This window comes from Chelonia mydas, chromosome 8 (assembly GCF_015237465.2).
Source record: "Chelonia mydas isolate rCheMyd1 chromosome 8, rCheMyd1.pri.v2, whole genome shotgun sequence".
In the NCBI taxonomy this organism is placed as follows: domain Eukaryota; kingdom Metazoa; phylum Chordata; order Testudines; family Cheloniidae; genus Chelonia; species Chelonia mydas.
Window position 1 is genome coordinate 3,125,919 of NC_057854.1, and position 25,522 is coordinate 3,151,440.

A 25,522-nucleotide genomic window follows, 5' to 3' on the forward strand; every position below is an offset into this window, starting at 1 on the left:
AAACCGTTCTTGCCCTGTCCACAAAAAGAAGCAGAACCACAGCATCGTCACCTATATTTAAAACACCTGGGCCAAATATGCTAACACGCTCCTTAGCGGCTTCCATGCATAAATACAACTGTAACTAACACTTCTAATCCTAGTGGGGTTAGGGCTCTGATTTAAAGATCACTTATTAAAAAAAAGTAAAGTACTAATAATTTTTTCCCCATTGTTTTGTGTTAGCAAAGAGATTACAGCATATTTGATAGCGTGAAAGCAGTTTGATTCAAGGACCTTTCACATTATAACAGCTGACATCAAATTATTCCACAGATTCTGTATTTTCTTAGTATTTTTAGAACCATTTCTAATATTTACCAAGGTTTCATGACTCTTCTTCAAAGGCAGTTTAGAGGACTTTGTTTCGTGTAATAAAATTTGGCACATCAAAACACACACCCAGTGAATGAATCACTGTTATCCAACCATCTTGAAGAACAGTAAAAAAGACTAGACAGAATGCAAGCGTCATGTCCATCCCTTTCCCATGTACCGTAGATATTCTATCCATGGAATTCTTTGTTTCCCCATCTGCTCCTGCTGTTTGTTCTTCACCTGAAGTTATCTCATTTGTGACACCACAGTTAACTGCTGTGGTAAATGAATGGTAAGAGCAAACAGTATATGTACGAAAAAGACCCTTTTTTAGGGAAAAATCAAGGAGATAAATAATCAAAAAAATATAAATTGTTTTTAAATACTTTTTTCAAATATTAACATGAAGATTCAGATGTTGTAGAAGAATTCATTCCAGAAGATCAGAGATTTTATTTAGGGCTTGTTGACATATAAAAGTTAATATAGAATAAGGAAGAGTGAATTTAAAGCATATTATCTGTTCCAGTTAGTACTTTAAGTTCAGAATAACTGTGTCCACACATGGAGTTAATTAGGAATAGCTATTCCCGAATGACTGCCCAAGTAGACAAGCCCTTGTATAGTAACTTTTATCCAAAGTGCTGCATACGGATAAAAGAAACACATACGATCACTATTGACTTGTTTGTGGCTGAGTGATAATACCTTACACTCACAAGAGACAAAAATAAACAATTTTGCAGATGGGTTTTAAAAGTCACAGAATGTCAGAAAGAGGTGGAGGAGGGGAAGAAAGCACCAGATCTGGGACTATAGAAAGAGGCGGCAATATTTAGAAACACCTGGAGATATGAAAGGGGCAATAAAAGGAAGAAGGACTAGATCAAGCACTGAATTGTAAGAAAGAATTTTTAAATTGACAACACTGATGGACAGCAAGACACTGAAATGAAACAAACAGCAACGTGAATGGTGAGAGAGCAAAAAGGTACACGTGTTGGGTGATTAGTCAACTGAGGTGGCGGACTAGAAGATTTTGGAAAAGCAGATCAATAGCTATGCAGAAATCAAGGCTCTAAATCAGCAGCTCAAGGATCAGCATTTTTACTTTAATGTAAATAAGAAGCCTCCAGAGATTTGTTTAGAAGGTGATATCTGCAAGGTTTAACAAGAGAAAAGGGTGGGGAAAAGCTGTTAGTTGAAGATAACATCAAGACTCATAGAAGCAGCAGTCAACCAGATTAATAGGAGTATCAACAAAAAGGAAGAAAAGTAAGCAGTGGAGATGAAGAGAGAACATTCATCTTGGTCATATCTAATTTAAGGCGAGCGGCTTTAGTCCAAGTGGAAATGGAATCAAGCAAGGTAGAAAGAATTATGGGTATAGGAGAAAAAAGGAAAGGAAAGAACACAACTGAATGTTACCCTAAGATTGCGCCTGAGCAGAGATAATCACACCGAGTGAGTTGGAAGAAATAGATTATGGGACCAAGAACAGAGCCCTTTGGGCTGAGACAGGAGAAGAGACAGAGAAATGGTTGTCTCAGGATACCCAAAAAAACAGAACGAGATAAGGAAAACATTGGAGTGCAGTCAGAAAAACAACTGAAGCAATGACAAAAATAAGTCAGTGACAGAAGATTATGAGAAGTCAAGAACAGAAGTAAAATCTTTGGCTGCAACCTCAAGCAACAATTTAATAACTCATATGAGAGCCCTCTTAATAAAGTGACCTGATAGAAAACCAAACTGGAAAGGCGGAGTGAATTAAGGGCAAATATGAAAATAAGATTTCTGCTCGAAGATTTTAGAAAGGACTGCAGGGAGAAAGAAGAATCAACAGAAGGCTTTTTAAGAATAGGGAAAATAGCTCAAAAGAGGGATGGACCGAGCCTGAGACCAGAGAAGCCTTTTCAGTGGCCAAAGTCTGAGATCAGGCAGTGGTTTGGTAACAAAGCTATGCTTAATTATAAAAGGTTATAGTAATTCACTTTTTTTCACAGCAAGTTTTCAGAATCTTATTGAATTTATATTTATTCCCACTATAGTCTTCAGTGACAGTGATTAGATTCCATTTCATTTCCAGTCCTTACTGAAGACAGGATTTGAACTGGCAATTTGGAGACTTATCCCATCAGTCATCCAAACCCTGATAGGTGCTTTATTGGAAAGGTCTACAGAAGTTTCAAACAGCCCCCCAGACAAAAGGCTGTTTTGAATGTCCAGAAACTGTATCAGATGTATTCCTAATGATAAACAATTTATACATCACTTTTAACAACAAAGTTATACTTCTAAGATTTTGTATAACCAGTAAATTCTAGGGCTGACTTTTTATTGCATTATGACTCAGGTTATAAAGCATTAAGAAGTTGTTCTCCCATCAGAATGCTGGACAGTCTTAATCCTCATTTTTAGCAGGGGAGCTGCTTTGCAGCATCAGGTAACTGAGATCAATACAGGAGTGAAATGTAATGGCCTCGGATATAGATTCTAAGGCCAGAAGGGACCATTGTGGTTATCTAGTCTGACCTCCTATAGAACACAGTCCAGAGAACAGCCCCAAAATAACAGCTAAAGATCTGCTCTAGAAATACATCTATTCTTGATTTTAAAATGTTTAATGATAGGGAATCTACCACAAACCTTGGTAAATTGTTCCAGTGATTAATTACTCTCACTGTTAAAAGTTTACATCTTATTTCCAATCTGAATTTGTCTAGGCTCAACTTCCAGCCATTGGATCATGCTGTACCTTTCTCTGATAAACTGAAGAGCCCATTATTAAGTATTTGTTACTCAGACTGTAATCAAGTCACTTCTTAACCTTCTCTGTGTTAAGCCAAACTCCAAGAGCTTGATCTATGTATCATAAGGCATGTTTTCTAATCTGTAATCATCTTTGTGGCTCTTTTCTGAATCCTCTCCAATTTATCAACATCCTTCTTGAATTGTTGGCACCGGAACTAGACACAGTATTGCAGCAGCAGTCACACCAATGCCAAATACAGAGGTAAAAATAATCTCTACTCCTACTCAAGATACCCATTTATGCATCCCACGATTGTATTAGCTCTTTGGCCAGAGTGTCACAGTGGGAGCACACGTTCAGGTGATAATCCATCATGACCCCAAATCTTTTTCAAAGTCACTGCTTCCTGGGATAGTTGCCTCATCCTGTATGACCTACATTCTTTGTTCCTAGATGTATACATTTTCGCTTAGCCATCTTAAAATGCTTGTTTGCTTGCACCCAGTTTACTAAGCGATCCAAATCATTCTGAATCAGTGACTGGTCCTCTTCATTACTTACCACTCTCCCAGTTTGTGTGTCATGTACCAAGAGGTCAGACTAGATGACCTAATGGTCCCTTCCAGCCTTAGGCTCTAGGAATTTACCAATAGCTGTTGGTCAACGGTTTATACAGTGCAGTGGTTTGAGGCTATTCTTCAGTGATTTAGATATGAGGAGGGGAACACTACTGAAATTAAACCACTGATTTGTTGGGGCTTAGCATTAATTTTTATGTTTCATAAAACATTAAGTACACCGCTGAAATTCAATTCAGCTGGAATTAGAGGGCGCATCATTCATACAGATATACTATCCGGAAAGAATCATTAAGATTTGTGTTCCCATCAGAACTGCTGGAGAGGCAGCATCTCACATTTCAATAGAGGGAACTTCAAAGGTGCTTCGATACAGTACAACTGTGCTAAGCACAAGCTATTATTTTTCAAATTTGACAAGAAAAGTACATAGTCTCACCATTTCACTGTTATACTATGTGGCCAATGGATGATAAGAAATACAAAAGACTGGAGTAGGATTTCTTGTTTCATACAAAAACTCCAAGTTATTGGACTGACTACTTTAACTGCTGGCTGGCAGTGCAGGGAGAAAGCATGGCAAGTGAGTAAGAGCACAAGCTATACCAATGGAGACAAATTCAAATCCTGCCTTAAAGAGGGTTGTTTTTTTCCCGAAGGGTGAGAGATCTTCAAATGCTTATTTAGACACATCAGATACACCCCAACATTGTCTTTGTTCAAGAGACAGGCTTTGACAACAGAAGGTGCGGCAGCTCAGGATTGGGGTGCATTTACAGAGCTGTGCCTGCCACAGCAGGAAACTAAAGGTTAACGCCATTGCTGTTGTCCCTCTTTTGCATAGGCTGTTAATTCCCTTACACACTAAGACAGAAGAATTATTCTTTGCCAGACTTTAAATTATTATTAAACTAATACTCCATAAGTTGCTAGTTTCATTTTAAACTAATTTCTCTCACAATTATGAGAGACTTTTTAGCATTGGTCACTCATTTTAGACTGTATGCTGAGTCGCAAGCTCTTTAAATGTGGGGTGACTATTTTGTCCCATAACTAAGCACACTGATTTCACCCCTCAACCGTCTTAATTTAGCCTGTTAAGAAGCCTCCTGTCCTGCCTTGACGATTCTTCTCATTTCCTCATCTTGCAGAAGCAAACTGTTGCTGAACTTGCCTTCAACCCCTTGAATGGAAGAGGTCTAGCGAGGCTGATCTGGCAGCTGGCTCAAAATGCCGCAACCTCCGACAAACTTGCATCTATTTCCCCTATCCTGTTATGGTTGAAGGAAGGGAAACAGTTATGATACCACAGTACTTCACAACAATGCTGAGTAGCACAGAGCTGTAGCTGCAATTCATGCTATGTGTTAAATATACTGACTAAGGCTCAGCCAAGTCAATGCGCTAAATGAACAAGCAAGACATTCTCTCCTCGGATAAATATCTGGTTTATATGACGCGTAAACACCTGCTGATAATCCACTTTGGGCCTCCGCTTTTTCCGTGGCTGGCCTTTTGCATTAGCACCCCCTGCACTAGTGCCCTCTGTCTGGGCAGTCCTGCTTGGCAGGTCAGCCTTATTCTTGACTGCCAGGTGCAAGTTGTCATTTGTTGTCTTCTTTTCTCCAGCTCCACCCAAAAATGTCTGCATCCCACACTCATCCTCTGCTCTCCCGCGTCCTGACCCAGCTTTCCGTCCAAGGGCCTTTGATTCATTTGTCAGGGCTGGCTCCTCTGTTGCTGTCCTTGAGTCAGCTCCCTTCTTTATCAAGGACTCCTGCAGTTTGAGTCTGTCGAACAGCTGCAAGGGAACATTCAGGTAAAACGATCACATTCATAAACAGAGGCTTCTCATTCTCCACTCCTAAATGAAGCACTGAGCACCTGGCCCAGAATCAGCAGCCAGGACACATGATCATCAACCGATATTAGATTTTTCCCAGAGTTAAACCAAGAAGTAAGGTGAATGGGTGTCTCACGCATCCAGATCTGCTAGACAGACTATGCAAGAGTGCCTTTAGCATCTCATGACTAATAGGGAGTTTGGTTTTGCATAGGCGATACTGCCATGGAGACAGTATTCAACACTATGGCAGGGAAGACAGGAGTCAGTGTGTTGTTCAATGACCTCTAAACCACCCTCTACCCCAAAAACATAGTAAGACAGTGCTAAAAGAATCCTTATCCCCTCCACCTCAGCCAGGAGACAAACAGCTGTGATGTGGAGCCTCGATATGTCAGGACTTCATTCAGGGAGAACAGATCTGGGGTTCCTTTAATGCGACAATGGGGCACCAAGGAAGAGGGCGGTTTTGGGAGGTGAGTGGCCAAAACCAATAGTGACTATTCATAAAAATGCCTAGGATAGCAGAACTGATATATAAAAAAGAGTCAATTAATCTGAAAGTGTAAAGGTGCTGAAGTTGGAAAAGAAATTATGTTAGCATTATGTATAAAGCTGATGTGAAATATACACTGGATTGCTTGGCATGTCCAATTTCCAGCCCCAGCATGAATGGGCTTAAAAGGAAACTGGCAACTTGAATGTTTTTTAACTGACAGATTAAAAATAAAAAAAAAAAGGGGGGGGGGGAAGAGAGAGAAGAGGAAACTATTTAAATCTGGTTTCAGAGTAACAGCCGTGTTAGTCTGTATTCGCAAAAAGAAAAGGAGTACTTGTGGCACCTTAGAGACTAACCAATTTATTTGAGCATAAGCTTTCGTGAGCTACAGCTCACTTCATCGGATGCATCCGATGAAGTGAGCTATAGCTCACGAAAGCTTATGCTCAAATAAATTGGTTAGTCTCTAAGGTGCCACAAGTACTCCCTTTCTTTTTATTTAAATCTGTTGTTTGGATAGAATGTCCCCAATTTAAAAACAAATTCCTTATAATAAATTCGTTCAAGGATTTCTCAGCTCCCCTGCTGAGGTTTAGAAAGGTCTTTTGAGCAGGCCCAAAGCAACAACATGCATGTCCGTCCCCCATCACCCCCTTCCTTGCTGTTCATGTGTATGCCTATTGCCTCTTCAGTTTCAGCTTTGCTGTAACTGGTAAATGCCCTCTTGCGGTGCTCGGGAAAACAGCAAGCATGTGAGCTCCAGAGCAGGACATGAGAGGGACAGCTTCATGGTATTGCAACAGACAGACATTCAAATGACTACCAAATGAACAGTGAAACTGACTATAGACAAAGTACTGTCAAATGCACAAAACAAACAAATAAAATGGGGGGGAGGGGGAGGGCAGAGTTTCTGCTCTGAACTCTCAGTTCTAGTAATCTTCTAGGGTTATCTGTAAAAGTAAATACTACAGTTTCAGATGGAAATGCTATTTTTTTAACTACTACAAAAATAAGGCACAGAAAGTCAGTTGATATTATTAGAAAGCTATTTACCCTGGTAAGAGTCAGCTGAGGTTCACTGTAGAATGCTTTGCCCAGTACGGGCTTTCTGTATGTCTCATCTACATCCGTCAAGGCCTGGAAGAAGACAAAGGAAAAGGTTCAAGATAAAGTTCTAAACACTCTGACCTTCAGAACAGCTTTGTATCATACCTTATAAAGCCATCAAAAAGTGTCCTGTCTCCTGTGTAGTGCTTGTTACTAGATTGTCCTTGAATGTGTTTCTTTATGTCCAAGACACTTAGTTATATTGATGTATAAAAACAAATGCAACCGATGAAGTCAGCTGTAGCTCACGAAAGCTTATGCTCAAATAAATTTGTTAGTCTCTAAGGTGCCACAAGTTCTCCTTTTCTTTTCGCAAAGCCCCTGTAGTGCCCAGCAGCTGCTTCTACATTACTCCCAAATCCTCCCCATCATCCTCACACACAAATACTTTTGTTTTCTATCCCAAGATAACACTGATTTTTTTCCAACATTCTCCCACCTTCAGGGCTCAAAACCCTTTGACAGCTGCCTTCCCTCCATCCAATCTCCCCTCTCAAAAATCTTCGGGCAATCTTGCCTTGCTCTGCTTTTCTAGCACTGAAACATGGTAGTCTGTCCTCTTTAAGGAAATGGGGCCTTGGGGTCAGCTCACTCTCCATCACCTGGTGTGGTCCTTTGTTATATCAGACCTCTCAAAATCTTAAAGTTGTAAGAGATATTGGTAGAGAGGAAGTGGTCATAGGAACAGGTAGTGTTTGGGAGGAAATCCCATTACTGTTTCTTTAAGGGCCTGGGAACAGGAGCCTTTCAGAATGGATAAATCAAGACTCCCCTTTCTCCCAGCCAATTGAGATGAGCTTTAGGAAGCAGACCAGCAGACTCATAGCAGGAGCAGGCCCGCTTGCTGAACTCTTTGGGGAAGAGGGCCCAGCTGAAGGAGAAGATGGCTAAGGCCCTACAGCTGGCCTAAGAGGCAAACATAGTTCCAAGGGGAGAACTGGGGACTCTTGCCTTAAGAAGAGACAGAGGAACTGCATGAAGCAGTACCCCAGCTCCATGGAATATGTGGAAGAAGAATTTTGCATGTTGAAAAGACAGTAATTTAAGGAGTGACATCAAATGAAAGAAAAATCAGTCTCCTGGAGGAAAAAAAAAAACAACGAAAGATTCAGAAGATCAAGGTAAGGAAAATGATCAGGGGGGCAAAATAAGCAACAAAAATTGTTTTGAGGAAAGGCAGGGGAGTAGTTTCCAACACACATGCCTAGATCCTGCAGAGAAGATTTTAGCTCTCTATGTTTGGTAACAGAAACTTGGAAAATTGTTAAATACATCCCAGCATTCAGTACAAGGGCAAAATGGGTTCATGATTAACAATACTACATTCCCACCTCCTCCAAGTTTGCCAGTTTAGTCCCTTTCCCAGGGGGGGTTTAGGTGTTTCCAGTGCAGAGGTTGTGAGTCAAGGAGTAGTACAATAATTACCATATTCCAGAATTTGTCAAACGCAACCAAAAACCCTGTGCAGACTCCACGCAGCCCCTTGAAAGTTCGGATGTGGACATTGACTTTTACACCATCTCTGACACAACGATGTAGCTCACCAAGAGGGCTGCCTTCGTGAACTAGAACAGATATGAAACACCATCAGTGAAGTGTATATTTTATATACAACAACAAAATACAGAGGGCTCACATCCCCCCCAGCCAACACCCCCATTCCCCGCTCCCCCAAGCCAGCACCCCCCCGTCCCCGCTCCCCCTCTCCCCAATGCTCCCCCTCCCCCCACAGCCAGGACCCCCCCACTACCCCCTCTCCCCACTACCCCATTCCCCCTGCTCCCCACAGCCAGCACCCCCATAACCCTTCACCCCACAGCCAGCATCCCCATTCCCCCCTGTTCCCCCTCCCCGCATAGCCAGCACCCCCATAACCCTTCCCCCCACAGCCAGCACCCCCTGCTACCCCCTCTCCCCACTACCCCATTCCACCTGCTCCCCACAGCCAGCACCCCCATAACCCTTCCCCCCCACAGCCAGCACCCCCCGCTACCCCCTCCCCCCACTGCTCCCCACAGCCAGCACCCCCCCCGCTTCCCCCTCTCCCCATAGCCAGCACCCCCCCACTTCCCCCACAGCCCGCACCCCCCCGCTTCCCCTACTGCTCCCCCTCCCCCCCACAGCCCGCACCCCCCCGCTTCCCCTACTGCTCCCCCCCCCCACAGCCCCCCGGCCCCCCCCCCTTACGCGGCATCCTGGTGAGGACGTTGCGCGGGGCCCGGCGGCGCCCGGCCCGGCCGCGGGCCGCCGCCTCGCGCTCGGGGTCGCGGCTGACCATGAGGCCGCGGAGGCGCTGCAGCCGCTCGGGGTCGGCGGCGGGCGGGCGGCGGCGGGCGCTGCCCGGCGGGCGGCGGCGGGCGGCCGGGCGGCGCAGGCCCCGCTGGAAGCTCTCGTACTCGGCCAGGTTGTTGAAGCAGGGCGCGCCGGGGAAGGGCAGCGGCGTGCGGGCCGAGTACAGCGCCAGCAGCGGGTCGAAGCGGGCCGAGCTCACGTCCAGGCGGCTGGGGCTGGGAGACCGGCCGGGCTCGGGGCTGGGGCTGGAGCCCGAGCGCCGCCGCCGTGGCCGCGGCTCCCCGCCGGCCGCCTTCTCCATGCCCCGCTCGCCGCCGGGCCGGGCTCGCCGCCGGCCGCCTCTTGTCGCTCGGCCCGGCCGCCGCGAGGGGCCGCCCCCGAGCCCGGCACCGCCCCCAAGCTAAGCAGGCTCCGGCCCGCACCGCGCTGGGATGGGAAACGGAGCGCGGCCCGGCTGGGAGCAGGGGGCCCAGCTGCAGAGACAGCCGCTGCTTGGAAAGAGGGCCAGGGGGCCTTCAACGGGGTCCCTGCCCTGATCGCGGCCAGAGGCACACGTCCCCCGGGGGTCCGCGCAGGTCTTCTAGGGGGTACAGCTGCTCCTCTAGATATTTGCCTCGTTTGACAACAGGCTGCTACGTAAACTAGGTCAATACGAACTAAAATTTGATACAGATGACTTGTTTCTACCGCTCTGTACACTGAACTGTACGGACAATATTTATAGCCCAATGATTGTATTTTATAATTTGATGGTGAAGATGAGAACGCCAGCAGTTGTTCAGGAACAGTGTGGCTGTGACGCTTTTGTATTTTTATGTCTGATTTTGTAAGCAAGTAGTTTTTAAATTAGGTGAAACTTGGGGGTGCGCAAGACAAATCAGAGCCCTGAAAGGGGGACAGTAGTCTGGAAAGGCCGAGAGCCATTGCCCTGATGGTTTAAATACAATGAGCTTTGCTCAGTGCTTATCACCTCATCTGGAGGGAAATCAGGCCAGTAGCCCCAAGCCCCAGCCCTCCTGGCTGGTAATCAAGTTCTCCAGCACTCAGATAGCTTAAAGATGCTCTGGTTTTAATATGGCTTCTCTAATTGCTGCACCTTTAATTAATTTCTCATACCAAAACCCCTCTGTGTATTACAGCAGCTCTGCCTGTGTAAAACATCAAGTCCCTCGCCCTAGGACCTTTCACGGGTCAGGGACTGGCTCTTTCATAGAGGTGAGCACTTATGTTGCACAACTGAAAGGCAGCTGGGTAAAGGTCAGTACAAAAAGCTTATCATTTTTTCCTTAAAGAGAACATATTGTACAAGTGTTTTCTCAAAAGGAAAGTGACACTATTTCAGTCCCTGGAGCCCATTCTAGTCACTGTTAAGAGACTGCACCCCCTGCTATTAAATTCCGTAACTAGTCCCCAAAGGTCAAATGCTTCATTCTATGGCAGTAAAACCTAACTGAGAAAAGTCCTCTGAACAACTTCAAAAGGAAGCGTCCATTTCTTAAGTGGGTCACAGTGACACTTTACCTGCTCTATAGAGGCACAGTGTTAACACAGTATTGGGCCGCTGGCATATACTGGTTCTAATTCTGTCCAACACTCATCCACCTCCTCTTTTTTCTTGGGCATATCCATTTTCAGTTGTTTCAACTTCCTCTAGTTTTGAATAGCAAACTTTAGATAGATAGGGCCTGATTTTTGGACGTGCTCAGCACCATTTACTTCAGTTAGAGTTATTTGTTCAGCACCTCTCAAAACAATGTGACCCAAAATTAAAGGCCATTTTTGAAAATATGACCTTTACCTATGACCTGCAGTTTCGACCTATCTGTGAAAGGGGAATATTTACCTATTATACACTATTCTGAGGATTGGTTAATGCTTGTAAAGTGCTCTGATGATATAAAGCCCCATGTGGGTGATAAGTATTATCAGCTGGAACCATGTTCTCAAAAAATTATCTTTCCACTTTATGCCAGAGTGAAAAATCCAAATTTTACGATTTTTGTTGAAGATTAATTTATTATATGAAGAGAAACCTCCAGAAGTCAGTTACTGGAGACTGACATGAGACATTCTAGAGTCCAATAGAGTTTATATCTCAGACCAAAAAAAAGTATTAGAGGGCTCACAGATGCCAGGAAGACTCTCTATAACTTTGGTGTCATGATTAATTTGGAATGAATGATGTGTTGCCCACCCCACAATCGCCCAAGTCTGCCTTTTCCTATTAGCTTCTTGATGATCACGTATCCATACTACACATTAAGAAAATGAGATTATATACACTATCTTATATTTAAGTGCTTATTATCCAGCTGGCTTGAATGTATTTTCTTTATAGCCAATCACATTAACAGGAGTGGGGGCGGAGAGGGAAATAGCCACAGTAATAAAACACCTTGACTCCGTAATTTTTTATTAGTGCTTTTCAGACAGGTTGTGAATAAATAATAGTAAAAAAAAAAATGCATATTGCTAGACGAGCCAACTGGGGGGGGAGACAAGCTTTTAAGCTTACACAGAACTCTTCTTTAGGTTTGATTAAACTATGTTGACAAGTACTTGGTAAGGAATTGTTCATGCTTCACAGGCTGGGCATAGACAATGAAAGCAAGGAGCAACTATGACTAAAGAAGTCCACTGTCAACCTTGTCTCTCATTAATTAACATTCCAGCCACAACATGGGGAGTGGATGGCCAGCCCCCTGTGGAGAAAGAGGTGGTTAGGGACTATTTAGAAAAGCTGGACGAGCACAAGTCCATGGGGCCGGACGAGTTGCATCCGAGAGTGCTAAAGGAATTGGCGGATGTGATTGCAGAGCCATTGGCCATTATCTTTGAAAACTCGTGGCGAACGGAGGAAGTCCCGGATGACTGGAAAAAGGCTAATGTAGTGCCAATCTTTAAAAAAGGGAAGAAGGAGGATCCTGGGAACTACAGGCCAGTCAGCCTCACCTCAGTCCCCGGAAAAATCATGGAGCAGGTCCTCAAGGAATCAATCCTGAAGCACTTACACGAGAGGAAAGTGATCAGGAACAGTCAGCATGGATTCACCAAGGGTAGGTCATGCCTGACTAATCTAATCGCCTTCTATGATGAAATTACTGATTCTGTGGATGAAGGGAAAGCAGTGAATGTATTGTTTCTTGACTTTAGCAAAGCTTTTGACACTGTCTCCCACAGTATTCTTGTCAGCAAGTTAAAGAAGTATGGGCTGGATGAATGCACTATAAGGTGGGTAGAAAGTTGGCTAGATTGTCGGGGTCAACGGGTAGTGATCAATGGCTCCATGTCTAGTTGGCAGCCGGTGTCAAGTGGAGTGCCCCAGGGGTCGGTCCTGGGGCCGGTTTTGTTCAATATCTTCATAAATGATCTGGAGGATGGTGTGGATTGCACACTCAGCAAATTTGCAGCTGATACTAAACTGGGAGGAGTGGTAGATACGCTGGAGGGTAGGAATAGGATACAGAGGGACCTAGACAAATTGGAGGATTGGGCCAAAAGAAATCTGATGAGGTTCAATAAGAATAAGTGCAGGGTCCTGCACTTAGGACGGAAGAACCCAACGCACAGCTACAGACTAGGGACCGAATGGCTAGGCAGCAGTTCTGCGGAAAAGGACCTAGGGGTTACAGTGGACGAGAAGCTGGATATGAGTCAGCAGTGTGCCCTTGTTGCCAAGAAGGCCAATGGCATTTTGGGATGTATAAGTAGGGGCATAGCGAGCAGACCGAGGGACGTGATCGTTCCCCTCTATTCGACATTGGTGAGGCCTCATCTGGAGTACTGTGTCCAGTTTTGGGCCCCACACTACAAGAAGGATGTGGATAAATTGGAGAGAGTCCAGCGAAGGGCAACAAAAATGATTAGGGGTCTGGAGCACATGACTTATGAGGAGAGGCTGAGGGAACTGGGATTGTTTAGTCTACAGAAGAGAAGAATGAGGGGGGATTTGATAGCTGCTTTCAACTACCTGAAAGGGGGTTCCAAAGAGGATGGTTCTAGACTATTCTCAGTGGTAGAAGAGGACAGGACAAGGAGTAATGGTCTCAAGTTGCAGTGGGGGAGGTTTAGGTTGGATATTAGGAAAAACTTTTTCACTAGGAGGGTGGTGAAACACTGGAATGCGTTACCTAGGGAGGTGGTAGAATCTCCTTCCTTGGAAGTTTTTAAGGTCAGGCTTGACAAAGCCCTGGCTGGGATGATTTGATTGGGGATTGGTCCTGCTTTGAGCAGGGGGTTGGACTAGATGACCTCCTGAGGTCCCTTCCATCCCTGATATTCTATGATTCTATGAAATCAGCTCTCTTCCTGGGGGAGGGGGGGGGAAGAGGAGTGGCTGGAATGTTAATTAATGAGAGACAAGGTTGACAGTGGACTTCTTTAGTCATAGTTGCTCCTTGCTTTCATTGTCTATGCCCAGCCTGCGAAGCATGAACAATTCCTTACCAAGTACTTGTCAACATAGTTTAATCAAACCTAAAGAAGAGTTCTGTGTAAGCTTAAAAGCTTGTCTCTTTCACCAACAGAAGTTGGTCCAATAAAAGATATTACATTCCCACCTTATCTGACAGTTAAACTATGTCATTTTGAAACCAGTATCGTTAAAATGGTACCATCCCTAGTATGGATGCCTGTATATCAGTATACACTTTTATAGCTTATCCCCCTAAATATACGGGTATAACTGTGTCCACACTAGGGACTGAGCTGATTTAACTACTTTGGTAACAAGTATTCCTCTAACCGAAATAGTTAAATCAGCACAAAAACTATATGTGGGCCAGGCCACCAAATTCCTTCAGGTACACACTCCAAGGTAGTTTCTCCTCATCCATCCCATCATGACTCATCTCTGCCTCCTCTTGTAGCAGGAATTGTCATCAATACGACTGCATAGATGAAACACAAGAGTAACATAAGACCTTCCCAACTATAAGCAATAAGATCTTCTCCCTCTTCTCTGCTAGTTTCCATAATCCTAGCCAGCAGGAGCCAGAGGGTTTCCCAGTGAGCAGAAAAATGAGAGCATGACCTACACACACCTCCTACCGCGACAGAAATCTGTATGAGAACTTTATTACAACATTTGGCCATTTGAGACCTTCACTAAACTAGCAAAGCCACAGTGACAAAAAACTCTGAAGAATAAACATAGGAGAGGGGGAGAATTACATTTCTGTATCTTTAAAAAAATAGAAAAGTAATTTACACATGAGAAAAACCCCTTTAAAATTAGTTACAGCAAATTGTTGGGCTACTTTGTGTATCTTCGATATGGGCCTGAGATGTGGACTGCTAGAGAATTTTTGTAACTAAGCTCCCTGGTTATGGAACTTGATTCAAGGCACTATTCCAAGTCTTTAGTCTGTTTCAGAGTTTAAAACAAACCTAAAGAAATAATCTTTCTGCTGCTTTTAACTGTTCCAAAGAGTAGATGGTTTTAGGGGAGTAACTCTATAAAGCACCCTGTGACGTTAATGTGAAAGATCCTACATAAATGCATGATGATGTTGTTATAAGTCAATGCAAATATGCATTTACAAGGGTTAATTTTGTAATTTTATATAAAAGTTCTTTCCCTTTGAAAGTACCATGATTTTCGCTTCTGCAGATAGATATAGCTGCATGACAGGCAAGGACACTATTTCTAAGACAACATCGCTCAAAATGTGGATGCTGAATTACAAAGTTAAATTATCCGAGCCTCACCCCACAGTCCTCACTTCCCAGAAGCTCATGCAGATAAGTTGTTTCCTGTTATTTGCACAAGAACTCAAACTGGGAAGGTCAGCTATCAGCTAGGATTTCTGGATAGTCCTCCCAGAACTGGTCCCCAATGATGTCACAGTGCAGTGGGACAGCTTTACTCCTGGTCCGTGTCACTTCAACTTCCTTCTCTTCCGTTTCCTTTGGAAGTTTTATTCTTTTTGTAGTGACTTCGTTAACCTGCAAATATAGTTGACACATGTGTATTTATAAAAGGACTTTGAAGGTTTCATAAATTGTTGGTTTTACCTTGTTTACATATTAACAATAAGACCCTTTGGTCCCTTTTGCCTCATGACAGCTTTTAATTTTGTACCAGAATCTGCAAATCTAGGCATATGGTGTCACTCAGATACCAAAAATAAGTCATACTGAAACAATTTTTCCAGTCAAAACTCATGCCATGCAGGTCATATATTTACAGGGTTTTGCTACTGAATGGATCAGATTACAAGAATGCCACCAATTAATGCCATACTGATGATTTTCATGGTAATTGTTTCAGGATTCATTTTTCATTCAATATCTACACCTGAAGTTTTTTAGCTTATCACATGAGTATTTTCAGCAAGACAAAAACACAGGTGGCAAGGTGCAGGTGAGCTGTTCGCTCTAAGCCAAACATTGAAATGACGTTCCAATAGAAAGGCAAGCATCCCCAGGTGTATATATTACTATATGGTGAGACACTCATTAAAGCCATTTATTAATATAATCAAGAGATAGGTATTCATGCACGTTAAGCCACTGGATAAAAAACAGATGAAACAGTTGGTCATTCTCACATGGTCTGAAGAGAGTACCGACAAATACTTGGAAAGCTGGGAAAGAATATATCAGTTTTTATGGAAAAAGTAGATATAAAGCCTCCCAGAAGGCCTAATATTGTCAAAGAGATGGGCAAGAAACAAGAGACAAGTGGAACACTATCTCAAACGAAGGAGTCTCTCCCTATATCAGTCCTCTTGGTAAAATGCCATAGAAATCACCAGCCACAAAAGAAAACTGAGTTAGCTATTAGTCATTCTTTTTATGTATAACAAAAAGTAAGAACAGTGAGAAAATTGTGGCGGACTCTCAACCAACGTTAGCTAGGCCCTAATCACAAGAAAAACACACACTTCTACTTCACATCTATACTAATTCATAAATTTTAAGACCAGAAGACACCATTTATGATCATCTGATCTGATCCCCTACATAATTTCACAGAATTTCATTCCTGTATCAAGCCCATAACTTTTTGTTGAGCCAGGGGAACAAATGCTACTGGCTAACTCTGAAATGAAGAGATTTGCAAGTTACAGTTAAAGAAGTTCCTCCATCAACAGTTACTTTTGTGCGTGTACCATGCAGCAACACCTCATCAAAATAAATGAAAATGAGGATTGATTGTTCAGTGAGCTGAACAGTTCTAATTGCTTCATAACAAAAATATTAAGGCTCCAATCCTGCATTGAGCTTTGCATAGGCCCAAGTGTTTTCTTTTGGATTATACTATAGCAAACTTGGAAAAATAGTCATAAATTTTACCAGCCTAGGCACAATCTACTTATCCAGCTTTTATCCTGACTGATTAAAAAAAAGCAAACTGTATTTTACTCTCATGAAGAGTGAGCTCTAGGCAAACAGAATTTTGCAAGACTGACTTCTGTAACACATGCATACAGAGAGATGATGATGAGTCTATGCATAGGTAAACAGTCATACAGATATTTTATAAATGAGTCAGATTTCAGACACCAGTTTTCATATTATTCAGTTAGACATAGATATATCTATAACACCTCAAAATAACTCATTTTTAACACCCACTGTTCAAAACCCCCATTTCCTTAGTATCTGGAATATCTCTATATGTAGACAGTCATAGCCACAGAAGCGGAGGTCATACATTTAATCATAAGAAGCATCGGGGGTGGGGGTTATACTGTGGTTTGTGACCTGCACGCAGTAGTTATTGTTGTAGCACCTAGGAGCATTAGCCATGGACCTTGTGCTAGGTGCCATACAAAGAGCAAACAAAAAGATGGTCCTTGCGCCCAAAGCGTTTGCAATTTAAGAATAAGACACAAGACAACAGATTCTTAAACAGACTGATGGGAGAGTACAAGGAAACAATGAGACAATATTGCTCAGTATAGTGGGTGGTGGTCCCCGCTCATGAACAACCTAATTATTGTCAATATTTTTGTAGGCACCAAAGCAAAGGAGAGTTTCAAGGAGGGATCTGAAGGAGAATGAGGCAGTTTTACAAATGTTTATTGGGGGCTCCTCCCAAGCAGGAGAGAAAGCACAAAGGTGCTTGTTTGAAAATTTAACACATGGGCAATGGAGGCTGACATCACAGGCCAGGGGTGGCCAACCTGTGGCTCCGGAGCCACACGCGGCTCTTCAGAAGTTAATATGCGGCTCCCCTTGTATAGGCACTGACTCTGGGGTTGGAGCTACAGGTGCCAACTTTCCAGTGTGCCGGGGGTCCTCCCTGCTCAAGCCCTGGCTCTTCACAGGCCCTGCCCCCACTCCACCCCTTCCCACCCCCTCCCCTGAGCCTGCCGTGCCCTCGCTCCTCCCCCGCCCCCCCACCCCTCAGAGCCTCCTGCACACCACGAAACAGATGATCGGGAGGGAGGGAGAGGCACTGATCGGCCGAGCCGCCGGTGGGTGGGAGGAGCTGGGACAGGAGCTGATGGGGGGCTGCTGATGTATTACTGTGGCTCTTTGGAAATGTACATTGGTAAATTTTGGCTCTTTCTCAGGCTCAGGTTGGCCAACCTTGTCACAGGCCAACTGAAGGCAGGAGTCCACTTGTCTATACTGAATGAGAGATGGTAAGTAGCGTGGGGGGCTAGGCATGCAGTTAAGATGCTTTTACCTTCTGCCATATTAGTACAGTTCCTTTCCTATATATCAAAGGCTCATTGTTGTAGTTAATGTTGAATTCAGAAAATAAAATCTCATTCTTGTCTCCAGCCAAAGTTCCCTGAAATTGAGAAAAAGAAAATAAAAAGTGCACCTTATAGCCTCAATTTATTTATACATGTCCTTTTTTATAGCACAGAAACAAGTAGGGTAAATGTTGAATGCAAGTAATTAATAACAACAACATGCATACAGGGTTTTTTAAATCTTCGAACAACTTTATTAACTCATTATCCTCACAGCATCCCCATGAAGTAAGCAAGTGTTATCTCCTTTGGTAAAATGGGGATAGATAAGCAGAGTGAGGTCTGTGTGTTCTTCTTGATTTTTATTAGGGCTGTCAAGAGATTAATAGCAATTTATTTAAATATTTTCGGATGTTTTCTACATTTTCAAATATACTGATTTCAATTACAACACAATACAAAATATACCGTGCTCACTTTATATTTATTTTGATTACAAGTATATGCACTGTAAAAAAAAAAACAGAACAAACAGTATTTTTCAATTCACCTAATACAAGTACTGTAGTGCAATCTCTATCATGAAAGTTCAATTTACAAATGTAGAATTATGTACAAAAATAACTGCATTCAAAAATAAATGTAAAATTTTAGGGCCTGCAAGTCCACTCAGTCCTACTTCTTGTTCAGCCAATCACTCAAACAAACAAGTTTGTTTACATTTGCAGGAGATAATGCTGCCCACTTCTTCTTTACAATGTCACCTGAAAGTGAAAGTGTCACTCTCAGCAAAGTTGCGGATGATACTAAACTGGGAGGAGTGGTAGATACGCTGGAGGGCAGGGATAGGATACAGAGGGACCTAGACAAATTGGAGGATTGGGCCAAAGAAACCTGATGAGGTTCAATAAGGATAAGTGCAGGGTCCTGCACTTAGGACGGAAGAACCCAACGCACAGCTAGACTAGGGACCAAATGGCTCGGCAGCAGTTCTGCGGAAAAGGACCTAGGGGTTACAGTGGACGAGAAGCTGGATATGAGTCAGCAGTGTGCCCTTGTTGCCAAGAAGGCCAATGGCATTTTGGGATGTATAAGTAGGGGCATAGCGAGCAGACCGAGGGACGTGATCGTTCCCCTCTATTCGACATTGGTGAGGCCTCATCTGGAGTACTGTGTCCAGTTTTGGGCCCCACACTACAAGAAGGATGTGGATAAATTGGAGAGAGTCCAGCAAAGGGCAACAAAAATGATTAGGGGTCTGGAACACATGACTTATGAGGAGAGGCTGAGGGAACTGGGATTGTTTAGTCTGCAGAAGAGAAGAATGAGGGGGGATTTGATAGCTGCTTTCAACTACCTGAGAGGTGGTTCCAGAGAGGATGGTTCTAGACTATTCTCAGTGGTAGAAGAGGACAGGACAAGGAGTAATGGTCTCAGGTTGCAGTGGGGGAGGTTTAGGTTGGATATTAGGAAAAACTTTTTCACTAGGAGGGTGGTGAAACACTGGAATGCGTTACCTAGGGAGGTGGTAGAATCTCCTTCCTTGGAAGTTTTTAAGGTCAGGCGTGACAAAGCCCTGGCTGGGATGATTTGATTGGGGATTGGTCCTGCTTTGAGCAGGGGGTTGGACTAGATGACCTCCTGAGGTCCCTTCCAACCCTGATATTCTATGATTCTATGAGAACAGGCGTTCTTGGGGCACTGTTGTAGCCGCCATCGCAAGATATTTACGTGCCAGGTGTGCTAAAGATTCATATGTCCCTTCATGCTTCAACCACCATTCCAGAGGACATGCGTCCATGCTGATGACGGGTTCTGCTTGATAGCAATCCAAAGCAGTGCGGAACGACGCATGTTCATTTTCATTATCTGAGTCAGATGCCACCAGCAGAAGGCTGATCTTCTTTTCTGGTGGTTCGAGTTCTATAGTTTCCACATCAGTGTTGCTCTTTTAAGACTTCTGAAAGCATGCTCCGCACCTCGTCCCTCTCAGATTTTGGAAGGCACTTCAGATTCTTAAACCTTCGGTCGAGTGCTGTAGCTATCTTTAGAAATCTCACATTGGTACCTTCTTTCACTGCAGATTTGACAGAAAGCAAAGCGTTCCTAAAGTGAACAACATGTGCTGGGTCATCATCCAAGACTGCTATAACGTGAAATATATGGCAGAATGCGGGTAAAACAGAGCGAGGGATATACAATTCTCCCCCAAGGAGTTCAGTCACAAATTTAATCAACACATTTTTTTTAACAAGCATCATCAGCATGGAAGCATGTCCTGTGGAATGGTGGCCAAAGCATGAAGGGACACACGAATGTTTAGCATATCTGGCATGTAAATACCTTACAATGCCAGCTACAAAAGTGCCATGCAAATGCCTGTTCTCACTTTCTGGTGACACTGTAAACAAGAAGAGGCAGCATTATCTCTTGTAAACGTAAACAAACGTGTTTGTCTTAGCGATTGGCTGAATAAAAAGTAGGACTGAGTGGACTTGCAGACTCTGAAGTTTTACATTGTTTTGGTTTTGAGTGCAGTTATGTAACAAACAATCTACATTTGTAAGTTGCACTTTCAGGACAAAGAGCTTGCACTACAGTACTTGTATGAGGTGAACTGAAAAATACTATTTCTTTTGTTTATCATTTTTACAGTGCAAATACTTTTTATTAAAAATATACACTTTGATTTCCGTTATAACACAGAATACAATATATATATGAAAATGTAGAAAAACATCCAAAATATTTAATACATTTCAATTGGTATTCTATTGTTTAACAGTGCAATTAAAACCGCGATTAATTTTGTTAATCGTGATTAATTTTTGGTAAATTAATCACAGGAGTTAACTACGATTAATTGACAGCCCAAATGTTTATATTTGTACACAACAAAAAAAGGTGGGGAACACCACCCTGTAAAGGCAAGAAGAGGAGAATGAGATGGATAAAGTGACCTGCCCAAGACCACATACTGAATCATTGTTAGAGCTGGGATTAGATTTCAAGAATTGCTGAATCACAGTTTTACACCTATACCACATCTCTTTTGAGGCCAGTCTCATTTCATATACACATTTCTAAGCATTTGAACCCATTAATTATGAAGTTAAAATCCTGTTTGGATTCTAATTAAAGTAAATTTGTTGCCAGTCAGGTTAAGGTCTTTAGACCTCAACTGCAAAACAGAAATCCAAAACCAACATCATCTCCAGAGAAAAATAAGCACATACTGGGAAAAATGAATTGGTATACAGTGAACATATAAGCCACCTGGCCTTCCATAATAGGCAAGACATGCCTGCATAGGACTGGATAATTGGAAGTACTTGGCAACTGGGTTCTGCATATGTTCCCTGTACTATTATGAATAAAATCTCTCCGTATAGTTGATGTTAAAAGACAATTAATTTAGAAGAGGTGCTTACCTGTAATCTGTCTTGTGCTTGGACTGGTGTCAAGCCACTTCGCTGCACAAGCATCCAAAACACTGTATTATAGAGGTTATTAATGTGGCCTGCAGAAATAGGAAATGGTGTCAAAGGACAAACAGACTATTTGCAAAGTCTAGATGGCTATTCAGAGAATGGTTTTCCATTCCCACAAATTCCTACAGCTAGATTTTTAAAGTACCATTAGTAATATTTGTCGTTATGTAGTATCATCGTAATCCAATCTCATGCTTTATGGCATACTGGATCTCTGCAATGGTCAGATGATTGATTCCTCACAGCTACATGAAGTATATCGTAATTGTTAAGTAAGATGCATTATGGCAGACAGAGTTCACCTTCCTCTGAAACAACAGATGTTAGTCACTGCCCCAGGTTTGATACTAGCTTTGCAACAATGACCTGATCTGTCATGGAAAATCCTATGTTCGTCATTTGACTCTTGTAATTTTGCTACACAATATTGCTGAATCTGAACGTTTATACCTCTCAGTGAAAAAAAACCACATTCAAGTGATGTTACTAAAATTTCTGGTACTGAATTTCAGTATTTTAGTGATGACAATCCAGTATCTGCTATGGATCCCATGTTATTAATGGGTGTGCTTGTAAAAATAATAAAAGTATTAACACATAAAATGAGTAACGTCACAAACAACACGTTGCTCTTTCTAAAACAGTGTCAATGGAAGATAAAAGGGGAATAAAAATACAAACTGGGATGGTTTTGGAAGATTACTGTAGAATGTAAAATAATCTACTTTCTAAGAACATCATCCAAATCTTCTGCAGCTTAACAGCTCCAAGGATGTGTTTTTAAACAAGTAAACTAGAGTCCCTCTGCTATACAGCAGCTTCTTTTTCACTGAGTGCACCTATGCATGCTGGCAATAAGGGGTTAGAGGTTTTCATCCCAGGAGGAAAAAAACACTCAACAGTTATAAATTGTTATGCTAAAAATCAACTGTTCTCGTTTTCCTGATACCTAAAGATGCTTACAATCTGCTTGTCTCCAGCTGAGATAGTCCTTCAAATTCTGGTTACTGGGATACAAGACAACTCGTCCATCAAATCCGGGTGGATACAGGAGTGGCTGGTCCTTAAAATAATCTTTCCAATAGAAAACATAACTGGAGGCAAACTGGGAGACGACGTGAGTCATGAACTTACTTGCAAACGCAAAGCCAACAGACAGAGAGAGAGAGGAGAGAGACAGAGAATACATTAGCTATTAAAACAACTATACCTTTCTATCTGTAATTATTTGGGTATCAGGGGTAAGGCTTCTGGTGGACAGCAGTGCTTTTCATACCGTGGCTGTATGGACCATCAATAGCAGGTAGAACCTTTTAGAGTGGTTGGTGGAATTAAACATGTTAAGAACTAAGCAGTGGAGGTTGGAAGAGGAGATAGGTTACTGAAAAAATCCTCTTTTGTAGAAGATGGTTTTTATTCACCCTTTTGCTGTTTGTTTTTAACTTTATTTAATTTACTTTTCAAAATCATCATACACAAAAACATCAAATACTCCATGGCTAATTACAATCTCATATATATAAAAATCACACCCACAAACACAAGTGAATTGTGTAGTTTCCACCTATATCATACAGGTAGCATCTGTACAAGTTTAAGGACAAAGAAACAATAGTTGCACATGCCAGTTCTCAGAGAGAATTATTACACATGGGGAAACTGATAAGCTCAAAAGGAGAAATTACCTTGCTCTTCTTTTAAACCAGTTACTTTTCTTTTTAAAAACAAAGCTGTATTCATCACTCTGTCCATAAGCCATGACAATATCCTCCAGCTCTTGCATCACAGTCTGGGCACACTTAGTCATCAGATGGAGGGCACGGTCATCATTAGGCTTACTGAAGCCATGCTGCTCAGCAAAGCTTCAAGAAGAATAGAGGTTCAACAGGAAATTAACGTTATAAAAGATACTCAATACTTGTTTTCATCACATTTATTTCCTCAGAACATTGTTGGCATGGACAGGATTTTTGGAAGTCAATGAACTCCCTCCAGGTGTCAAAAACACTATGAGAAAATCTTCCTGCTTTTGAGTCCCATACACCACAATCTCCTCCTCTTCAAGATCAGACGCCAACTATTTAACTGCTCTTCAAATCAACTGGTGCCCCTATGGTATATGGAGTCAATGGGAGGCATATGGTTTGTCACTATTACATCACTTTTTTGCTAAAGCACATTCAGACTTTATCCAATGGAGAAGACGCATCAGCAAATTGCCAGAGCTTGAGAACTTCACTGAATTTGTACAAAGTAAGAGTCAGCTGTGTATCATCACCTGCGTGATGCATCCTGTGGAAACTATAACTCCAGGGAAAAAGTGCTCATCTGGCCTTGAGCAGCCTGTGGGAGCAACGCACAGCCCAGCCACCTACAGTCCCCTTATCGCTTATGGAAATGACGGTCCCACGCTCCCAAACCCACACGGCACCAAAATAAGTCATTCCGCTGCACACATTTCTGTCTTTGGGGAGAGGAGGAGAGAACAAACAACACTTGACAGCCATGTAGTGACGCTACTTAATGCTCTACTGGAAGGCATTCATGGTACATCTGTACTATAGACACCAGAGCAGGGCCGCTGCAGTACCACAATGCAGCCTTCCATCACTCCATCTCTCTAAGAGACAGTAGCTACATCAATGGAAGAGTCCTTCGGTCAACCTAGCCGTGTCTACACCAGTGACTAGGTCAGCCTATCTACAGTGCTCAGGGCATGAAACTTTCACAGCCCTGAGCGAGGTAGCGAGGTCGACCTAAGTTTTAGCTGTAGACCCGGCCGCAGACCCTATGGTGATGAGCGTAGTGCAAATACCTATATAGACCGGAAAACACCTGCTGAACCCGGAGATAAATATTCCCAGTATACCAGTCCCACGCTCTCCTCCCTCCCCCCAGGCAACAGTCCTGACATTTCCCCACCGCCTACAGCGGTTCCGGCTGCCCTGAGGCCTATGACCGGGGACACTGATGTTCTAGCACACAGGGGTCGTCAGTAAGTGGTCCGTGGGCCAAAGCCAGACCGCCAGATGCGTCTGAATGGCTCACGAGATCTTTAGGATCTACACACGATCCCTACTGCGACGGGTTTTGTGTCATTTTCTCTGGGGGCTGGACCTCGACTCTACCTCGACCAAGACACGTGGACCTTGCCACAACGGATCACCCCTGCTCCAGCAGAAGCTGAGTGAAAGGTTGGGCACCTCCGGGGACCCCGTCCCCTTACAGGGCCCATTAGCCCCGGGGGCCAGCTACACCCAGGGCCCTCCGTCCCCCCCGGGATGCCCCCGTCCATGCCCCCGGGCGGCTAGACACGGTCACAGGCGCTGCCCCGCACCCCGGCCTCAGCCGGAGCACTGCCTGCCGGGACCCACCGTCTCCCTGGGAACGAGGGGCTGCACGCGCCCCCCCCGCCCCCCCGGGGGAAGGGGCGCCCCCCCCGGCCGCCGCCGAGCCCATCGCTCGCTCCGGGCCTGGGGCAAGCTGGGGCCCCGCCCCCCTCGCTCCCTCCCACAGGCGACAGCGTCGCCCCGGCCGCCGCAGCGGCGAGACGCAGCACGGCCCTCGGCTGCCGGCGGCCCCCCTCCCGGAAGCGCCCCTCCCGGAAGCGCCCCGCCCTCCGCACCGGTGGAAGTTGCGGCCGTCCAGCCGGGTGACCACCCAGCAGTTGGGCAGGCACGTGTCGTCCGCCTCGAAGTCCCGCACGTACTCGAACTTGCTCTTCGCCATGGGGGCCCGGCCGCCGCCGCCCAGCCGCGCCCTCGTCCCAGGCCCAACGGCGGCGGCGGCGGCAGCGGCTGCAGCTTCCCTGACCCGCAGCCGCATGCCCGGAACCGGAAACAGCCCCCCTCCTCCGACCCACCCCGGAAGCGACTCTTCTAGCCACAGGCCAGGCCAGCTCTATGGTGTGATGCGCCGTTGGGGGACTGCTGCTCGCTCCAGA

General features: G+C 44.0%; 2 protein-coding genes and 1 long non-coding RNA gene across 6 annotated transcripts; 1 reads left to right on the forward strand and 2 right to left on the reverse strand.

Annotated features, from left to right (window-relative positions):
- Nucleotides 1–711: 711 nt before the first annotated feature.
- On the reverse strand, nucleotides 712–9,766 carry LSM11 (LSM11, U7 small nuclear RNA associated). The gene is made up of 4 exons (XM_037907927.2): nucleotides 9,330–9,766; nucleotides 8,568–8,707; nucleotides 7,089–7,172; nucleotides 712–5,491 (listed from the first exon to the last, which is right to left on the reverse strand). Exons 1-4 carry the CDS (start codon nucleotides 9,733–9,735, stop codon nucleotides 5,087–5,089), a joined length of 1,035 nt encoding a protein of 344 aa, XP_037763855.1. The 5' UTR covers nucleotides 9,736–9,766; the 3' UTR covers nucleotides 712–5,086.
- On the forward strand, nucleotides 7,899–18,077 carry LOC122466800. The gene is made up of 3 exons (XR_006292622.1): nucleotides 7,899–8,263; nucleotides 10,574–10,691; nucleotides 17,960–18,077. It is a non-coding gene; the product is annotated as an uncharacterized LOC122466800 (long non-coding RNA).
- On the reverse strand, nucleotides 11,831–25,500 carry THG1L (tRNA-histidine guanylyltransferase 1 like). Of its 4 annotated transcripts, none has more exons than XM_037907928.2 (6): nucleotides 25,205–25,500; nucleotides 23,265–23,441; nucleotides 22,543–22,712; nucleotides 21,520–21,608; nucleotides 18,076–18,183; nucleotides 11,831–15,380 (listed from the first exon to the last, which is right to left on the reverse strand). In XM_037907928.2, exons 1-6 carry the CDS (start codon nucleotides 25,402–25,404, stop codon nucleotides 15,222–15,224), a joined length of 903 nt encoding a protein of 300 aa, XP_037763856.1. In that variant the 5' UTR covers nucleotides 25,405–25,500; the 3' UTR covers nucleotides 11,831–15,221. The 4 variants fall into 4 exon arrangements, with proteins under 4 accessions (XP_037763856.1, XP_043408589.1, XP_037763857.1 ...); XM_043552654.1 differs by lacking the exon at nucleotides 25,205–25,500 and adding an exon at nucleotides 24,659–24,893; XM_037907929.1 differs by lacking the exon at nucleotides 25,205–25,500 and having other exon boundaries at nucleotides 14,495–15,380; nucleotides 22,543–22,708; nucleotides 23,265–23,403.
- Nucleotides 25,501–25,522: the final 22 nt, after the last annotated feature.

Coding starts and splice junctions, on each gene's coding strand:
- LSM11 (XM_037907927.2), bottom strand. CDS start 9,735: ATGGAGAAGGCGGCCGGCGGGGAGCCGCGGCCACGGCGGCGGCGCTCG. Junction 7,173..8,567: donor TTGACAAATTCTGGAATATG/GTAATTATTGTA, acceptor GTCTTCTTCCAG/GCCTTGACGGATGTAGATGA. Junction 5,492..7,088: donor CTCAGCTGACTCTTACCAGG/GTAAATAGCTTT, acceptor GTTCCCTTGCAG/CTGTTCGACAGACTCAAACT.
- THG1L (XM_037907928.2), bottom strand. CDS start 25,404: ATGCGGCTGCGGGTCAGGGAAGCTGCAGCCGCTGCCGCCGCCGCCGCC. Junction 22,713..23,264: donor TGGTTTAAAAGAAGAGCAAG/GTAATTTCTCCT, acceptor TGCGTTTGCAAG/TAAGTTCATGACTCACGTCG. Junction 21,609..22,542: donor CAGCTGGAGACAAGCAGATT/GTAAGCATCTTT, acceptor CTATTTCTGCAG/GCCACATTAATAACCTCTAT.